The sequence below is a fragment of the Rousettus aegyptiacus genome, unplaced genomic scaffold (assembly GCF_014176215.1).
Source record: "Rousettus aegyptiacus isolate mRouAeg1 unplaced genomic scaffold, mRouAeg1.p scaffold_m13_p_13, whole genome shotgun sequence".
Lineage (NCBI taxonomy): Eukaryota > Metazoa > Chordata > Mammalia > Chiroptera > Pteropodidae > Rousettus > Rousettus aegyptiacus.
In genome coordinates this window covers 65,751,588-65,772,476 of record NW_023416288.1, presented here as the reverse complement: position 1 = coordinate 65,772,476, position 20,889 = coordinate 65,751,588, and the positions used below count along the sequence as shown (strand labels likewise).

At 31.6% G+C, this 20,889-nt stretch overlaps 1 protein-coding gene across 22 annotated transcripts in view; it reads right to left on the bottom strand.

Annotated features, from left to right (window-relative positions):
- POT1 (protection of telomeres 1) overlaps nucleotides 1-20,889 on the bottom strand; it is a 70,714-nt gene that overhangs the window by 32,046 nt on the left and 17,779 nt on the right. For 20 of the 22 annotated variants that reach the window (XM_036230962.1, XM_036230976.1, XM_036230956.1 and 17 more), the window contains 4 exons: nucleotides 20,700-20,747; nucleotides 18,670-18,784; nucleotides 9,021-9,151; nucleotides 1,113-1,403 (listed from right to left, as the gene is read on the bottom strand). In XM_036230962.1, coding sequence (XP_036086855.1) covers nucleotides 1,113-1,403; nucleotides 9,021-9,151; nucleotides 18,670-18,784; nucleotides 20,700-20,747 — 585 coding nt within the window. The remainder of the gene's footprint in view (nucleotides 1-1,112; nucleotides 1,404-9,020; nucleotides 9,152-18,669; nucleotides 18,785-20,699; nucleotides 20,748-20,889) is intronic. The other 2 variants (XM_036230957.1, XM_036230974.1) reach the window with 1 other exon arrangement.

The window sequence follows — 20,889 nt, the reverse complement described above, 5'->3', positions numbered from 1 at the left end:
CTTGGTGATTAGCAAATGCTCATTTGTTAAGGATGTCACAAGAGTCACGACTGGCTGACCTAAGGTTCCTTTTTAATTTTGTTAGGATATTTTATGTTGCTTTAGCTTCAGCTTTGTCATACTTAACTTATACAGTATGCATTTACATTTTCACAGTATTTCGTGTATATAACTACTATTTTCAACCTGGAAAACTTCACATTTTATTCAATTATTTCTATCTTCACCATTCCTTAATATGGGCAATGTATAAATGATAATAATGATAAACCCTAATATCTATCAAAGTGTTACTGTACCCCAGTTCCTGTTCTATTGTTCCAAAGAGTCAGAAGCTAAGTAACCACAGGAACAGGGCAGAAGCAGTATTTATTTAAATGCATTTTGCCTAGGATGGGTGGGTGAGGATACTACTATCAATCAGATAACTGCCGTCTCCAAAAGTTATTCATGAGTAAATTGGAAAACTGCAAACAAAGATTAGATGGGTCTTATGTTACTTTTTTTATCCTGATTTAAAAACAAAACAAAACATAGCAAGAACAATCAACATTTCAAAGCAGTCTATGATCTACCCATGAAGCAGGCAGTGAAATGACATGGGAAGAGAACTCAACATCAAAGGGCCAAGAAAGTGAATGAGTAAGAAGAAAGGCCACTCTGACAGGGAAGAAGAAATATGCATATGTAGCTGCAACTAAAATATAGTAATTTTTAGTACTAAAATAATACATATATTTTATTAGTACTAAAATACAAAATACATAAATATAACATGAACCATACTATATTTAAAATATAGATCTGATGACACTTTTTTTCTCTGGAAGTATAGGATAAAGAAGTTCAAGAGTACAAAATACAGAAATATAACATGAACCATACTATATTTAAAATACAGATCTGATGACACTTTTTTCTCTGGAAGTATAGGATAAAGAGTTCAAGAGCCTGGCTATCCAGGCTCATCGAAAATGGTTAAGTTAGATTTTAAGTTCTTAACATAACACACAGCAAGCAAAGTTATTACATCAGAATGCTAAAATATAAGCTCTTTTATAGATATGTAGGTGATGCTAAGTTAACACTGAAAGTTATTTAAAAATTTCCACCTTTAGAAGAAATGATGCTCCATCCACTTCGGCTTTGCCCAAGAGCTGACAAGTCAGGTCAAAATACTGCATTGGCTGAACATCACACAATTTTACTAATGTCGAAGAAGGTGAAATATTAGTAGATGCCCAAGCACGTAAGGTTTCTACCATTTTGTGGTCCTCAGTTGTGAAGTTGAAACACTTGTTTGAAGTACGAGGTATAACAGGAGCTCCCAAAGTTCCCTCAAATGTCAAAGATGCAAAGCCAGTGCTGTTGATACCTTGAGTCCCGTTTTTATATACTTGGATCTAAGAAAGTGGGACAATGTAGAAAACAAAACAGAAACAAACAAAACGGCTTACTGATGTAGAACATAGAAACTTGAGAGTTTATAAAATTTTACCAGGATAGTTAAGAGAGGACGTAACTCTTTAATATTTCATTTAACTAGCATACGAAAATATAAAATCAACTGGGCTCGATCAAGATCCACGAGTACCATGTAAACTGTAAAACACTATGCAGTTATTTCTAAAGAGCTAGATGGTAGGCTTCTAATCCTATTAAGCTAGTATTTTTACATTTATTAGTTATTTTATTAATTATTATTGACATTGGTTAACAAAATCCAATGTCTCAGGCGTACAAATCAACTGTAAGTCGTATTTATATTGCATTGTATTTTCACTGACCATAGTTGAGTTCTATTACCACATATCTGACCCCTTTTACTCCATCTATCTCCCACCCACACCCTCTGGGAACCACTAGTCTACTGTTCATGTCCATGAGTCTCTGTTTGTTTGTCCGGTTTGTTCATTGTTTTTAGATTTATATCCCACATATAAGTGACATCATATGGTTTTCAACTTTTTCTGTCTGGCTTATTTCGCTTAGCATGATTATCTCAAGATCCATCCGTGTTGTCACAAGTGGCAGATTAAATTTATTGAGGTGACTGATCAATTATATAGGTTTTGAATATACGATTCAATAATGTCATAAGTGTATTGCACTGTGTATTAAGATATAATTTACAAAAGGAAAAAGAGTAACAAGTGTCAGTTACTCGTGAATGTAAAAGGGAAAACTAGATATTTAAAATATAAGCGTTTGAAGTGAATAACGCAGCTGAGGCTAAGGTTTCAGCCTCAGGTCTGACTGACAGCCAAGATATGCCATACTTTGGCTTACTGGATTCTGAAGCTCAGTTATTAGACACACACTTAGACACACACCTACGGTCGTTACGACTTCATAAAGCAACTATTTGGTCTTTGTAAAATGCTCCCCCCTTTTAATTTCTTGTAATACTCTGATAGTAATATAGTTACTTTATCTTCCTAATGCTGTTTGCTTGGTATATATTTTCTACAGCTTTACTTCCAACTTGTGTCTTTATTTCTTGTAGATACACACACACACACACATATGTGTATACGTGTGTGTGTGTGTGTGTGTGTATTTGGTTCTTGCTTTTTTTTCTCTATTTTTTCCTTGCAAAAGAAGTGTTGAGTCTATTTACAAAAATGTAATTATTGATTGGTTATATTTAAGTCTATTATCTTGTTTTCCTTTTTAAAAATTGTTTTCCTATTGTTCCTTTCTTGTCTTATTTTGAACTTATTAGTGTTCCACTTATTTCCTCTGAGCTATGAATGAATTCTTAAAGTCTCAAAGTTGATTTAGAATCAATATTGTTCTACTACTTACTTTTTACTGTCCATTCCGCATTTCCCACTTTCTAAAGTATAACAACCTCTGAAGGTAATAACTTTTAAGTAGTATAATTCCATTTAACCATTCCACCCACCCCTTTGTTCTATTGTCATATTTTTTCTACCTATTTTATAAACTCCACGTTACAATATTGCTTTTCTTTTAAATAGCCATTTATCTTTTAGTGAAATTATAGGAATACAAAGCATTGTCTTTCAGATTTATTTACTCATTAATTTACTATTTGTTTGTTTGTTTTGTTATTTCCTAATAATTTTCTGGTTTGTAGAACTCCCTGAACACTATTCTTCAGCATTTTCTTGTAGTGAAGATATTTTGGCTATGGAGTCTCTCATTTCTTTTTATATAAAAATGTCTTTATTTTACCCTCACTTGTGAAGGGTATTTTCTCTGGATACAAATTTCTGGGTAAATAAATTTTTTATCGCCACTGAAAATTTATCATTACTTTGTTCTTTGGGTATTGTTATCTCTGGTAAGTAATCAAAGATGACTGGTACCAATGTTTCCCATATGAAATGTGTCATTTCTCCACCAGCTAACTTATCTTTTTTTAATGGTTTCACTGTGATTTGTTTAGATGCATTTTTCTTTGTGGTACCAAACACAGTGTAGTAAGTTTCTTGGATCTGAAAATCAGTATTTTCCATCAAACTTGGAAAAAATTCTGCTACTTATTTCTATAAATATTTTTTCCCATTCCATTCTCTTCTCCTGTATCTCAAATGACATGTTTTACCATATGATATTATTCCACAGGTCCCTAAGGCTCTGTCAAGATTTCTTTAATCCTTGTTCTTCAGATTACATAACTTCTATTAACCTATCCTCTTAAGTAAATGTCATATATCTAATCTGTAAGTTTTTCATTTTATTTCATTTGCTGCTTTTTTCAGTTACTCAATTTCTATTAGGTTCTTTTTTATAATTTCCACATTTCTACAGACATTTTTTATGTTGGATTAATTTAACCACATATTCTCTCAATTTGCTGAACATACTTAAGTCTTTAAAAATAATAACTGCTTTAAAGTTTTTGTCTTAAAATCTTACACCCAGGCCACTGTAAAGTTGGTTTAGAGTATCTATGATTTTTTTTTCTTAACTATGGGTAATATTTTCCTAATTTTTTCATGACTAGTATTTTTTCATCTTTACTAGACATTATAGATGATATACTGTAAAGACTCTGAATTATGTTACCTTACTTCTGACCAACACTGATTCTTGTTCTTGTTAGCAGTTTAGTTGCTGGATGATTGCCTTAAACTTATAAAGGCCTGGCGTATGCTTTGTTAGAATGACTCTGTGGAAAGCTCATGTTTGCCAAAGTCTTTCTGCCTCGGTGGGACTCATCCTGCAATACTGTCTTCCCTGTAGACCTTGTTTCAGGCTTTGAAAAAACACTTCTAGAGCAGGCTTTACTCTGGGAGTTGGTCCTTTGTGAGGTGAGGCCTTTGTGTTATCTCAGCTGAATAGCCAACATATTAAAGAGATATTAATAAGGTTATTTATCTCTGACTAGCTTAGACTACAAGCATCCCAATTGCAACACCTCTAAAATGCACAACCACACAGCAGCCCTTGTAATCCTTAAGTAGTCTTGCCCTATCCATGCGCAGCCCAGCTTACCCAAGTATCCATGGGCAACAACCCTACCCCAAGTAGACTTCTGGACTTCTTTTTCTGTACAACTCTGTCCTCTCTGGTGAACTGTCTTGATTCCAGCTCTTTCAGCTGCTTTGAACCCTAATCTTAGCTGCCTCAGCTTAGCAGGACCACTATTTTCTGCTCGTACTTCAGCATGCTTGCAGTGGTTGAAAAACTGCCCCTAAGCAGAGTTTGAGTGACCATTTGGCTCATTTGATCAGTTTCTCTTCTTTCTCTGATCACAGGTGCCTGCTGTCCAATCTCTGAAAATAGTTGTCTCATACATGTTGTCCATTTTTATGAGTCTTTATAGCAGTAGGTCTGGTCTAGTACCAGTTAATTTCACATAGAAAGAAGTTCACTCTGCAGATACTAATTATACTTGTCCCATAACTAATCAATTAACTTGTTTTACACATGCTTAAATGAGTTCTGTTTATTGCATATGCCGTTTTTCTTTTTTGATTTAGGCTTAAGTCTGATGATTCTTAGTTCTACGCTCATCTTTCTTTGTAGCGCCAATTCCATGTTCACTAGGCTATACTGTTTACCAAAGTCGGCCTCTGCTGACTATCAGGGGAGACCAGAACAATCTTCCAGCTTAGGTGTGTTGGTAACTTGTTTTCGTGTTGAACTTATCAGCAAATACACTTTGCTTCACATTCAAAACATACCTTAATTTATCTACTTGTATTTCCACAACCACCCTAGTCTAAGCCAACCCCATCTCAAGACTGTAAAACTGAAACAACTGATCTTCTTTCATGCTTGCCCCTTAACAGTTAAGTCATTGCCCAAGTAACTATCAGAGTGCTTTTCTCAAAATATAAATCAAATCATTCTATTTAAAACCCTCTAATGACCCCCATTGAATAGAATAAAATCTAAATAACTTACTTACCATAAGGCAATATATAAACTAGTCTCTACCTTCTTCTCCAGTTTCATCTTATACTACCCTCTGAATAGTTGACTAAGATCCATAATGGCCTTCTTTCTGTTTTTTTTTTTTGTTTTGTTTTGTTTTATTCCCAATACCACACTCATTAACTATCTCGGAGTCTCAGTATTTGTAATTTTATCTTCATGGAAAACATTTTCCCTCATATCTCAAGAGAACTTTTCCTCATCATTTAGGCTCCAAGTCTTATGCCTCCTAATTAGAAAGGCCTTTCCTGATTCTGTTTTTTCTTCATAGCAGCTATCGCTACCTGAATTTACCGTGTCTTATATGTTTACTTTTATATTGTCTGGCTCTCTGCATTAAAACACAAACATGTACAAAATAGGTACCCAACACATATCTGTTGAAAAAATGAACAAAAAGAATTTGACTCTTGTTTTATATATATATTTGCTATGACCTATGATCTCCAAATTGCAAAGAGCAAAAGAAAAACATGAAAAAATATTAACGAACCTTGATATCTAAGAGAGATGTCTGTACTTTTAATGTTTTTTTCCAGCTAAAGAAAACTTTCAGGGCTATTCGAAACTAGCTAAGCTATCAATTAAAAAAAAGGTGTAAGACACACTACAAGAGCTAAATAGGAACATTTAATAATATCATCAGAAAACATCTTAATCTAAATCTATACAGTAACCTCAAAATATACACAACATAAATTTAAAAAAGTCGAAACTAAATTAATATTGCTTCAAATAATGAAGCAAAAATTGACAGAAATAGATAAATCCTCTACAACGGTGAAGTTAATTTCACAGGAGAGATCAATTGAAAATTTGAATATATAGTGAATTGAAGGATAATAAACTTTTGACACGTTAGTTGTTGGATAAAACTAACGTAGTACATAGACAAAAATGTATAGTCATGAGTGAATATTTTGCAAAAGAAAGGTTAAATCGGATCTAGGCTTCCATCTCAAGAAGATACACAAATATATACTTGAAATCCCAAAAAAATAGAAGGAAAAGATAATCAAGGTAAAAGAAATAGAAACATGCAATCAAGGAAATCAAAGTGAAAAACTGGTTCTTTCAAGAGATTAACAAAAATGATAAACCAAGAAAGACTAATCTGGAAAAAAAACAGAAGAAACAAATTATTTAATCAAGACTACAAAACAGTATTTATCATTACAAACATCTAAAATATAAATGACATTATGTGCAACTTTATATCAATAAATTTGACAATCTGGGTGAAACAGGTTGACTTTTCTAAAAATTAAATTTATCAAATCATATGAGTAACTGGTTAATAAAAACCTATCAATAAAGAAATCACCAGACTCAGATAGTAACACCAGTGCATTGTTCCAAACATTTAAGGAAGAAAAAAACAGTACTCTAGCACAAATTCTTTTTGAATCGAAAAAGAGGGTGTGCTTCCTATTTTCAAGAGGCAGCGTAGCTATAATTAACAACGAAATTATGGGAAAAGAAAATTGCAGATCTAAATATAAAACAGAAAAATAATATATTAACTTAAAGGAAAACTTAGGAACCATCTTAATAAGGTAGAGAAGACACAGAGTTCTTAATCAGGACATAAAAAGTAGTGATCATAAAACAAAAGTTATTTAAGTAGACTATATTAACATTAAGAAGATTGGTTCATCAAAAGACATTATTAAGAGAATAAAAAAAAAATCATAGAATGGGAAAAGATATTCACAATCCATATACTTGACAAAAGATATGTAGCCTAAATATATGAAGAACTTAAACAAGTCATTAATAAAGGAAGATAAAATCCTATAAAAAATGAGCAAAAGACTCAGACTGATATTTTGTACTTCAAAAGAAATTTGAATTTTAATGGGTTCTCGATTTCATAAATTTCAGGGAAATTCAAGTTAAAACCATGATGAGATACTAATATACATTCAATTGAATAGTTACAATGAAAAATAACAAGTTGGTGAAAGTTAGTGAAAATGTGGAACTAATGGGAATGTAAACTGGTGAAGAAAAAAAAAACACTTAGAAAAACTAAAGGCGAACATAAGCATATCCTAGAACCTAGGACCGGACTGCTAAAACATATACATTATAGATTATATACTACATACTATACAATATATAATATATAAATGTATATAATTACACATATAATACATAATTATATATAAAGGTATGATTATATGTAAATTATACACACAAATGTACATATAATTATAATGTATAGTCACTAAAAGATATGTACTGGACTATAGCAGCATAATATCCTCAAACTGAAAACTACCTAAATTTCCAACAGAAAATACATAAATGCTGATATATTCACACAATGGAATACCGTTGAGCAAACAAAATGAACAAAGTAAAACAATATGCAGCTATATGGTTGAATCACACAAGCATAGGCAGAAAATTTTTAAAAAAAGGAAAAACAAAAACTATAGTCTATTCCCTTTATATGTAGAATACAGAAGATGTTAGAAGTTATAAGACTATTTACTCCCGGGGATGGGGGGAGTTGCTAGACTGCTAGCGATATGAGTATTTTTATACTATAAATGGAGAGATGTATATTCTACTTCAGTTAAACAATGGGAAGAATAACTAAAAACATTAGGAGGGGAGGGTGCATTGTACGAATACAAATATTATAAGACACAACAGTTTGTGAGAAATAAGCTATTCTGTTAAGTTTAAATAAGTTCATAACAGTGCCACAATGGTATTTCCACTTTTATCTTCATGAAAATATCTTCTACTATTCATCTATTCTCAGAGAAAAGGCACTGATAGATCAAGACAGGCAATTCCAACTGTAGCTAAGAGAACACACCTGGGATATTGTGCTCATTAAGAGCACTGTGTTGACCATGAGGAACACAGATAAGCTGGAGCATTAGAAGAAAAAGACAACCAAGATAAGGAAGGAGTTGCATGGAAACCCATGTAATAAGAAGAAATGAAGGGACTGAAATGTTTAAAACCTAAAGGACTAAAAATATTAAAGTATTTAAAAGTTGATTAAAAAAAAAATCATACTATTTAATAGCTTTATTTTTATATCAAAGGTTTTCTTACATTTAACTGCTAGTATAATTTTAAAAGTACCTAAAGTAACTCTGCTCATGTTTTAACACATTCCTCATAAATGAAGATCAACTTATTTTATTTAACACTTAATATCTCAATGCTTTCATTGTACCTGAACTAATACAATGGAAAGAATAACATAATGTCCCAATTTTTCTACACTTTTGTAGTTATTGACCTAAGTCTTGTTTTTAAGACAAATGTTCATTATCCAAGTTCTACATGGAAAACTTTTAAAACATCCGTCTATATTTAGAAGCAAGAAAACAGGGCACAACTAGTCAGAATTACAGCAACGAACACATTTCTGTGGAATGAGACCAATAATTTGTTCAAATGAAGGTTTCCTAACATACATTATTTGAAGTGTGATACTATTTACATTTCTTCTTATCTCTTCAAATGCTTGATGTCATGTTATAACAAAGCAACCACATAATTAGTGCTAACTAGTTTTAGTGAACAATACAGAGTTCTCTTCAAAAAAAATAAAAAGTTCTAGACAGTATGAATTATACCTTCAGCCTGTGAAAGCGAACAATATCTCCATTTTTATAAATCATTGGAAGGGCTTCATAATTTCCACTAAAGAGCAGGCAGGTTAACTTTGCATTTGTCTGGTCCACAATTGTTACAACCGAACAATAATCTGAAAAACATAAAAATATTTTCCTGACTTTTAGTATTCAAAAGATTTGACAAAACAAGAATATGCTGAGTTCAAAGCACCTAACAGACTTTATTCTTCCCTTTAATTAAGTCTTCTAAAAATAGGATCGAAACATAGAGACATTTTCTTGGCTCTCAAGATGTGCTACCAAATTATTTTGCCAAAATGTTCCATAAAAACTAATTTTAATAAAACGAAAATTAAAATTCTACTTAATATAAATTATTTAGAGTGGTAATAATTTTCTATTACTTCAAAGTTTAAAAATCACGAATCAAATATATTAAAAATACAGTTTGTAAAATAAATTTAGAGTGTAAAATAAAGATTAAAAGATATTTGCAACAAATGTGATAATGAATCAATATATTGCATAGAGATCCTATGAACATGGGTTATGAAACCTAGGATTTCATAGTAATTCATGTGATTCAAATGAACAATTCATAGAAAACTATATAATAACCAATGTGAAAGGAGAAATGATGATTTGCTAGTTACACACTAGAATAAAAGAAGTATTTTATAGTACTTAATCAGGTAACAAATTTAATAATAGTTGAGTTGTCATGAAAACAAAAACTTCGAATACTGGTGGCAGTAAAAACTGTAATAGATGTTGCCTTTTAATATACATGTTTCAGAAAATTCTATGCTGAAAAAATGCGTTGACTTCCTGTCCTTCTCAGTACCACAGTAATTATGATATGGATATAGAAAAGAATAAATCCAGAATACTGAAAGGAGAGGAGAAAGAAGATGAAAGAGTAAAGGAGAAGGGGAGATGATACCAACATATTTCAGGAAGATGGGAAAGTAAAAGGTTGAGGGATAAAGATGAACAGTGGAGACTGCAAACCAGAAGATACTATTAAATGGCTACATCAAAGATGGGAGCCACTGGGATTAAGGGCAGGAGTTAAAATTAGAGCCAAAATCAAAGTTAAAAGTTTACACATAGGACAAGTGTTTCAATGTCCATCCATCCTGACCTATACTCCTTGTGTAAATAATTTCATGCATCTTAGTCTTTAACCCCATCACCTCCTGAAGTATAGGCTGTTTTCTAATAAAGTTTCACTGATTAACTGAAAATGGTAAGTCTCCTAATTTTAGCGACAGAATAAATCCCTCCCTCATTAGCACATTAGGGGGCCCACAGCCTGATAGCTCTCTTCTCACCCACTCTAGACTGATACTTTCAACGAACAGAGCCTATGCAAGTACTAATTCTCTATCAGATCTCCTATTCGAGGAAGAAATCAAGTTGGAAAAATAAACTTATAGATAAAGCAGACAAATGTCTACAACCAAAAATAAACTATACCTACATTTTTAAATGTAAAGACAAGAACTGCCAGACAGAGAACAAAAATGGAAGGGAGGGAGGGAGGCAGAGAGGAAGGAAGGGAAGGGAAGAGGAAGGGAGGGGAGGGAAGAGGAGGGGAGGAGGAAGGAAGGAAGGAAGGAAGGAAGGAAGGAAGGAAGGAAGGAAGGAAGGAAGGAAGGAAGGAAGGAAGGAAGGAAGGATGGATACTGGGTGTGGGGAGGTGACAAAGAGGTGATTAGAAGAGAACAAGAGTAAGGGAAAGGGAAAAGAGATGAGAGAAAGAAAGGGAAGGGAGGTAAAAAGGGAGGAAGGAAAAAGAGAAAGCTGATTCTTGATGATGGGAAAACAATTTAGAGAACATATAAAAACTTAATAACAAACAAATGAGTATAAAAAAACACAAATATGGATAATGAATTGTTTGAAAGTGAAGTCCTATCAACCTTAATAGATCTACAATCCCTAAATCTGATTCCATGGAACAAGTTTCAGCAAATAAGAATCAAAATACATTAAAAAGGGTTTCATGTTCAAATAATTTCAAGTAAAAACATCTTAATAAAGTTAATCAGGTTCCTTTAGTAAAACTTTTCAGAGGTGACAATGTGTATATTTGTACCCCTCGTGATTCTCAAGACCCAATACAGTATGCAGAATTTCCCACTTTTTCACAGAAAGTTTCACTGAACTGGTGTTTCTCCCATTAAAAATGCTTTGTTAAAAGCTTATGCAGATGAGATCTGCAAGCAATTTTAAAAGCAGCATTACTGAAAAAGTTGAATAGCTTAAAGCCTCAGCTATTCAACAACACTAAAGTTCACCGTTGTCTTAGGACATTCTCTTCAGTAAGTCTCGCCTCTCCATTACCTACTCTACCTTTTGACAATCTACTGTTCAAAACTTCTGTTTCCTGTTTGCCTTTTTATCTCCCTCTGAATGCAACCAAAAAAAAAAAAATTCAAGAATAAATTCCCATTTTAATACCTCCTGAAGTCAAACCAGCTGCTAACTTGACTTCTCCACCCCTCCTGCAGGTGATGAGAAGAGGGATGGCATCTTTACTTGCCCAGAAAATGAATGAGAGCAAATGTCACCTTGAATGATCTTTCTCAATTTACATAAACTATAAAACCAAATACCCAAATAAACTTTGAAGCAACTGGGTGAGAAAATCTAGGTCAATTATAATGTCTTTAATAATGCAAGTAACTGGTAACCTTTATAGCAAAAGCCCAAAGGCAATGAGAAAAGACTAATGTGGTCTCCATCTTTATAGTAAAGCTTATAGACTTGTATTTATAATTTACTATACGAATTGGTATTCTTAGGCAATAAAATAATAATTAATGCTTCTCATTTTTTAAGACAATCCAAAAGTATTCTAATATTTAATTATACATCATTATAGATAGAAAAAAAATATTCCTAAACTTTTACCAAATGTGCATTTAAATGAACACAAAGTGCCCATATATTTCATTCTATGTAATATTTTCCTTAAGAAGCTATACGTAAATTGATAGTTATTGATAGATACATGCTGAAATATTTAGGGAAGATATGTACTGATATCTTCAACTTACTCTTAAGTGAATCAAAAAAATAAATTAATGGATCAACTAATGATGGTTGTTATATGAGTATTCATTGTATAATTCCTTCAAATATTCTCTATATTTTAATATTTTTATAATAAAATGCTGAGAAAAACAAATCAGGCTATTTTTAAATTAAATAATAGTGTTAACAGTAGTTTTGTAACTAAAACAGCTTTATATTACCTTTTGACCTGTTAAATTCTCAAAAAATTCTGAATTAATCACATCAGAATTTAAAAGTTTTAATAAACTTATCTCAAAAAGAGCAAGGAAATAGTTTTATAGTATAATGAAGAATTATATTATGAAGGATAAGAATAAAATTTGATCTTGGTTCTTTTTTTAATTTGGGGTATTCTAACTATAACTCTACATGAATCTTACTTTTCGTTATAGAAGGTAATTGTACGTGATGGCACCAGCCTTTTACAACTATCATACGTACTGGGAAACCGAAAGGAGTTATTAGAAGCCTGAGGAATATGCTAAACATTGAAGGACAGCTCTTCAGGTGTTGATGGAGATTGGATGTGTACACATTCTGTTTATTATTAAATTATCAAAACTATTTCTAATGTTGACAGAAATTCGTTTGAATTTTTTTTTTTTATTTTCCACCCTCCCCCACTTTCACCCCTGACCTATGGATGTTGTCATCTCCCTTTTTTTAAGAACTGGCTTTCTGAAGGTGGGGCATCTCCTCCCACAGGCTCGGGGTGCACCCCCATGGCCTGGCATACCTGGGCATGGTCTGTGGCTCCATCTGGGGTGTGAATGCGGGACCTACTGCTTGTAAAGCAGACATGCTAACCACCCCTCACTTGAACTTTGAAGTTCTTATTCTGTTGCTGGCACATGCTCCCAATAATCTTTTGCTTAAGCCTAATTTATATAACACCTACAAATGATGACAGGTCTTTCAAATATTTGGCCTAAAATAGGAGACTTTTTATTATGATGCTTCTGCAAAGCAGAGAATATATATTTGGTCTATCATTCTACTCTAAAAAAAATCAAATATCATCTTTCAATTGGATAACATCCAAGCATATCCATAATCCTATGAAGTTTTTACACTGTTTTCCAAATAAAGCAAATTATTTCAAATTCCTAAAGGTAAAGAATTAAAGCATAACACAATTATAAGAAATATTCTAACACAAATTAATTTTAACTGGTTTTTCTATTCCAAACTCCAACATTTTTTGTTTGTTTTTATCTTTTTCTTTTTTTTTAACCCAAAATAATTTATTTGTGTTTTCAATTTAGGTAAAAGGGCAATGAGGGAGTCGGGATTATGATACAACTCTCACAAAGTTAAAAAGGTTTTGAAGAAAGTTGAAAGACAATCTCCTTTTGAGTCATTTAAGTAGAATTCCAGTAGAATTTCTATTGTTTTAAAATAATTTTGCCCTTGAATAACTCATACTATAAATTCAAATGGTAACATTAATATAAACATATCCATTGTAATTTTGTGTTATGTAAAACTTCCAACAAGCACTTCAAAAATATTGACTGCCAAGCTTAGGACAATGAATTAAACTATTTTGTCTTATTCAACTAATTAAAGCAATGTATACTATAAGTATCTGGAAGGGTGACGAAGGGTAGGAGAACACAAATTGCACTCAAAAAGAAATACTGCACAATGAAAAGGTAAACTGAAAAATTATAAAATTCCCCTGTATATTATTTCTGAATGTTACTTTATTTCTCCATTTCTACAGCTCTAATTTTGCACTACTTTTATAATCTGGAATTATTTTTCCTACCTTCAGTTTTTTCTCTCTCCATGCCAAATTATAAACAATTCTATCATGTCGCCACTCTTACCAAGGAACGTCTAGTGCTACTACATTATCTATGGACATTTAAATACAAATATGTAAACATATACACTTGCACAGATGTGTATACAGTTAATTACGGAATTATCAAAGGACTACTTCCTTAACATTGAACTATAAAAATAACATTTAAAAATATCTCATTTGAAGTTTGTTAGTATATTAAATCTACCTTTACAAGTATTTTCTTTGCAAGAATGTACACATGCACACACAAGCAATTTTATTCAATTACTGCGCTGCAGGACCAGATAAACTTACAATAGTATTATTCTTCAAAATATTATCTACTTGCTGCAAAGCAAGCTCTCTAGAATGATATACACTAAATATAATGATGTTCTTAGAATCTCCTTAAGTTATTTATAAAATACTGAGGAGTTTCAAAATAAAATATCATTTTATACACTTTGTTTTTGTATTTAAATATGTATTTATAGAAGGAAACAAAAATTCAGATTTAAGAAATGTGGCTTTAAAAAAATCTGTCCAATAATTTGCTCTCAAAAACAATAAAGAGAAGTAACAATCTAAATGAAATATTAAATAGCTTTCAGTTTCCCTCAAATAGCATTAGGTCCAGAACATGACTGAAAAACAAGCTACCCATTTAAATAATAATGAAAATAAGTTTGAGTTAACTGCTCCAAGAAGTGTTCTACGAAATACATATATACATATGCACATATATATAATCCTTCAATAATGATTAAATAAAAAAAAATATTTCCCCATGATTCATTTTTACTTATTCCCAAAGAAAAAGTAAACTTGTGAAGAGACAATTTACAACTTATTTTAATAACAAAGTTGCAAATCTAAAAGGTAAGTTAATAGTCTACTTTCTTGATAGCCAACAGCAGGGAAGGTAGGGACAGTTAAGAAAGACCTTTAATAAAAAAGTATTGACTTTAATCTTTTAGTAAGACTTCAGATTTAAACTGATGACAAAGTATTTACTTAACACTTAGGTAATACTTCATGTAATGATATACAATAACAAATGATAAATTAAGCCCTGTAATCTGTAATCTTGAGCAATTCACCTAATTTCCTTGGTATGATTAAGAGTAAATTGCCTTGGAGTTTTATTATAAGAAAAAGCTGGTAGTTCATCTAAGCGAGGTACTTAATCAAAGCAGCATCCATGCATAAATTATATAACCCACAAAAAATACCTTCACGAAAGTTGCTTCACCTCTTTTATCTACTATGCACTGTTTTTAAATCAATCAGCATTTCAACTAAAGTTTTCCATTTCTATAAAAGTTAATTACTGAAACATTCAAGTAAAAGCTATGAAGACAAATCACTGAATCAAGCCCATATATGCTACAATCTTATCTACTTTAAAAGGAAAATTATTATACAACACACATATAACTGCACTACCTCTATTATGCTGGTTTAAAGTTACATAATTTCCCCTCATGTTTTTATTATATTTCAAAAGACCGCAGGAGGCAAGAAAGAGAGGAAAGTATAAATATTATGATAGACAGAGACAGATTAAATAAATATGTAGGTAGGTACATAGATAGGTATTTCATGAATTCATATATGTTATTCTGGAATTACAAAGACTACCAATGGTTTCTATCTTCACAGAGTTTGTATTTAAAATAAAGGAGACCAAATAATATTTTTAAATACTTATAAAAGTATATTGATATTCAGTAATAAAAAGAACTACTGATACCTGCTACAGCATGGGTGTACCTCAAAATCATTATGCTAAGTGAAAGAAGCCAGAAGCAAATAAAACATGTTCTGAGTCTTCTATGTAAAGTATCCAGAAAAGTATAGAGACAGAAAGCAAACCAGTGGTTGCCTAGAACTAGGAATGGGAATAGGACTGACTGACTGCAAACAGAATGGAGACTTTTTGGTATAGTGTTGCTTGTTCACACCTTCCCCATCCATAAAAATAAAATTCACTCTTCTTGGTTACACAGCATCGACCATCCAAATGTCAGCACTTAAGTTTTGTTGGAACCTATTGTTAACTATCATCTCCTTTTTCATTCTGTTTGACATTAAAATTATACCTTTTTTAAACTGTTATTTGTAACTTTGGAGGGAACAAATATAATCATATGTACTCTTCTGGCCAAATACTTCTAAAAATTTGATGCAAACCATAACCACGTATGAGGTCAGAGGTCAGCAAACTATGCATGGGCAACTATTTCACTAGGACTATTGCAGAGGGCAAAAAGCAAGACATTAAAAAAAATCTAGAAATTGTTTTTTCTAAATGTATAGCCTATAGAAAAGACAGAAATAGTTATCTTCTGAATATAGTCTCTCTCTCCTTCCCTCTAAAAAATTGGCATGTACGGGGTGGACTCTCATGACACAGCTTCACATAAAGTGAATGATAGATTCTGTAATATTCCATTGATATTTAAGAGTTTTGTTTACTGGCTATGTAATACTGGATTTAAAAAAAGGACACTTTTTAAACTTTTTTTCCTATCAGTGGGTTGGTAATATACCTAAATATATTTCTATTACATTCTCGTATTTTCGAAAAACTTGAAAAGCTGTGGGTTATTAATTAAGTAGATCTGAATTTCCCTGATTTAGTTTGATATATTGTTGAATAAAGTTTAAAATTTTTCTTTAGCCTGTGGGGTAGGCTGCTCTCTACAGAGTAGTATTATGAACCATACTGTCATCAAATTCTCTGTAATTTGGGTATCTTAAAGGCCATATAATGCCCACCAGTTGAGTCATTTTGACCCCAAAATTTACCAAAACTTTAAAATTTCACTTTATCTAAGTTTACTAAACTTTAGCTTCATTTAAAGGGAAGTTTAAGCTATCTCAAATATACATCCTACTAAATTCCCAAAAGAAAAATGAAACTTCCAGAAATAAAAAGACTATGATTGATATATTTGCACACCAATGTTCATAACACCATTATTCATGGTGGCCAGCACATGGAAACAACCGAAGTGTCTCACGACAGATGATTGGCTAAAGAAGCTGTGGCACATATATAAAAAGGAATATTACTCAGCCATAAGAGATGAAATACTGCCCTTTGCGACAACATGAATGGACCTCGAGATAATCATGCTCAGCAAAATAAGTCAGAGAGAAAAAGTTGAAAATCACATACCACTTATATGTGGGATATAAGCCTAAAAGCAACAAAGGAACAGGACAAACAAACAGAGACTCATGGTCATGGACAATGGACTAGTGGTTACCAGAGGGTTGGGGGTGGGGGAGGAAGGCAGGGGTAGATGGCGTAAAGGGGGTCAAATATAGGGGAGCAGTGGGAAGGTGAAGTGGGTACAGGGGATCAAATATATGGCTGCTGAAGAAAACTTGACTTTCGGTGGAAACACATAATAGAATATACAGATGTCAAATGATAATGTACACCTGAAAATTATATAATTGTATTAACCGATGTTACCCCAATGAACTTAAGAAAAAAGAATAATAATGAGAGAATATAAGAATACTGCTTTCTTTGAAAAGTTAAAAAATATACTAAAATTACAAAACCAAAAAACTGAGATTAACAATCAGACTGTATTATGCAGAAAATCATAATTGAGATAAAGAATCCTACCAATTCAAACATCTCCCCAAAATTCATAGAGATTATAGCAAATGCTCTACCTAAGGATTAAAAATTCAGCAACGTCTGAATAGTCCTTTTAACTGACAGCTATCACAGGTCGCATATTGGGAGAAGAAAATTCATCTGAGGTGCTGTTAGGTGTTGCCCCATAGATTGCTGTACACGGGTGTATATACAGCTATATACATGTATATATATTACATAAGATTTATACATGACACAATTTAACAAATTATTTTGAAACAAATCAGTTACCAACAAAAAGTATGATCCCTGTACATTACATACATAACAAAATTCCAGGCAGTATATGCAATGTTTTAGAATATATAAAAATTTTAAGGAAATATAGGTTATTATTTTTTCAGATCTTTTAATGGGTAAGCTTCCCAAACAAATAACAACAAAAAAATTATGACTTCAAAGGTATTTTAACCATTTGTATTTTAAAACTACCAGCACTAAAATTAAAAAGCTGGGATAAGCACCTGTAACATATATGACAAGAGACTAATACCATTAATATATAAGAAGTATCCAGAGATCACTGAAAAAAAAGATAGACAACTAAACTAAAAAATAAAGAAGAGAATATATTTTGATTTTCTTAAATAATGATTTTCTTAAATAAAGTGGGGCTGGGCTGGGAGCAGTATACTAAAGTAGATCTTGAAAATACAGAGCCTAGAGTCCTACATACTAGCATCCTTTTCTAAGATGAAAATTTGTAATTTGAAAGTAATGTATATCCATTAATTTGTTTATACATAATTTATTTTGTATTCTTATGTCTAACCTCTATACAAGAATTAAAAGTGATTTACAGATCACTGACACAGTATTAAAGTATTCTTTGCCTACATTACGTTTTCTAGCCTATTTTATACTTTCATATGCTGTCACATTGCTGTTTAGCATCCTTTTCTTCATTTACTCTTTAGAATCTATAGTGCATACTAACTTTATAAATAAAAATAGCCAAAACATGTATGAGTGTTGTTTGGCAATTATAAATCAGAATTAAGCTTCTAAGACAGGGTACTAAAGAAGCCGTGTTCCTGCAACCAATAAAGTAGTTCCAGTCCATTAAAATCTCGACCAATTTTAATACCTACCAGTTCCTTTGCTTAGATATGGAGGCTTAAAGAACTTCACAACACCATAGACATTGACAATCATACCACTCTTAAGTTCATTCAGGGGTGTATATACATAACGTGTCGCTGGAACCTAAAGGGAGAGAAGACAATGAATATATCAATATTAAGCATGTATATTTTCGAGTCATGTTATGATCGAATTTGTAAATTGTAAGAGCCATTTAACTGCATTTTTTTCCTTTTAAGTGTCTAAAAAGAGACTGTAGCCTGAAAAAAGGGAAATGCACAGCTTAAAAAGTTACTATATAAACTACTAATACTAGTTTTTCTTAGAAATAACTTTGATTTTAAGTGGTGTGATTTGTACACAATTCTAAGAAATGCAGCTTAAGAGATTTTGGTTCTGGTTTTAAACCTTAACTAATATCACTTCAAAATTTGTAATGTCTCTCTGTCTGTCTGTCTGTCTGTCTCTCTCTCTCTCTCTCTCTATCTATATATATATATATTTTTTTTTTTTCCTATACTGCTATAAAGATTTTACTTAGACCAAAATAAAGCCAGGTTTTAAATATAAATGATTTAAAGACATTAAAAATGGTAATAAAAGAAAAAATTTCTGCCATAACTGTACATTGTTTGGAAATAAAAGGGAAAGTGATTTATAAGAATATTAATCAATCCATAAGAGTTCAGACATCTGGTCCCATTGCCTGCCCATCCCACCCCCAATTAGAAATAAGGTTACCTATAGTACTAAGAGTTAAAATTTTTTAAATGAAATTAAAATAAATTAATTGGCTCTTTCAAGGAAGTTAATCCCTCAAGTCAAATACAAAAAGGGCAAGGCTTAGAAATCTCATCAAACCTTGAAATAAAAAAATGGTATAGCTCATCAATGACAAAAGAATGGTCACCATATGAGACAGAAAGAGAAGATATATACCCAGATGACAAAATAACTGGACCCAATATATTATCTTAAGAAGTATCTCCGTAATATAAAGATGAATGAGGAAGGCCAGCATAGATCAATGACCATAACCATTACGGTCATCCAAGTAATGTACTTGCTAATTCACGACCAACAAACAACTTCTTAACTATTAATTTGGCTTTCCATGTAAATAAGCCAGTATATGTGTGCACAGCAGCTAAGTTATAATCTAATAGTTTAGAATAGCTGGGCTTTCTGAAAGACCATTTTTGCCAAATTCAGAGGCTCTTTCATTCACTTCTGCCTTATTTATGAGTTTATGGATGTAATAAATATTTGAAGCTAACCTATTTATAATAATTTTGAGAAATACTAATACTGAAGCCTAATTCACATTTATATAAAAAGTGCATCAATCCTTTTATTGAATAAATTTCCCTAAATCACAAACTCAAATTATACTATTACAGTATTATTCAGAATTTAAGAGCCATATTTCATAGTCATTGTCAACTAGAAACAAGCCCTGGACTTTGTTCATTAGAAACTAAATGGCTTAAGAACATAAACTCTATAATATATTAGCTTCTTTCTAGTTTCACTCAGCTACAAGTAGCTCACCTTAAAAATAAGAACCTTCCTATTGCTAAAATTTTATAAAATACCAAAAAGATAAAAAAACAAAATGTATAAGTATAATAAACTTCTTTACTTAAACTTATATAATTCAGCACATAATAATCTGTTTAAAGAGAAGTTTATTAAAAACAAAAGAAATACATTTCCCTAAGTTTTAAAAGTAGTAAAAATTCCAGCGCCTTCACACAATAAACATTTTTTCCAATTTAGTTTTATGTATGTAGTTTATGCAAAATATCGGCAGATATTCTAGACAACAGAACAACCAAACCAGATATTAATTACTTGGTAAATGTTGCTCAAATGTAACACCAGATATCAACAAAGTGTAGATTATGTTTTTCCATTATATTTGATACTAGTTTTAAATCAGATTATAAAGTGGATCAAATATATATATGTAATGTTTATATGTGTATCAATGTATGGAGATGTATATTCATATTCTAAATTAAACTAAATATCTTACCAAAGACATTGATTGTGTAGAAAAATCTATTACGGATTTAACATAAACCTGAAAAAAAAGAGAAGGGCTTATTTGTTTACAAATGACTTCCAATGTGATTACAGATCTTTAACTGTAGTAAAACTACACACTTAACTATATAATATTCAAACTCACCAGAATGGCATAAAGTTATAGCTTACAAGTTAAG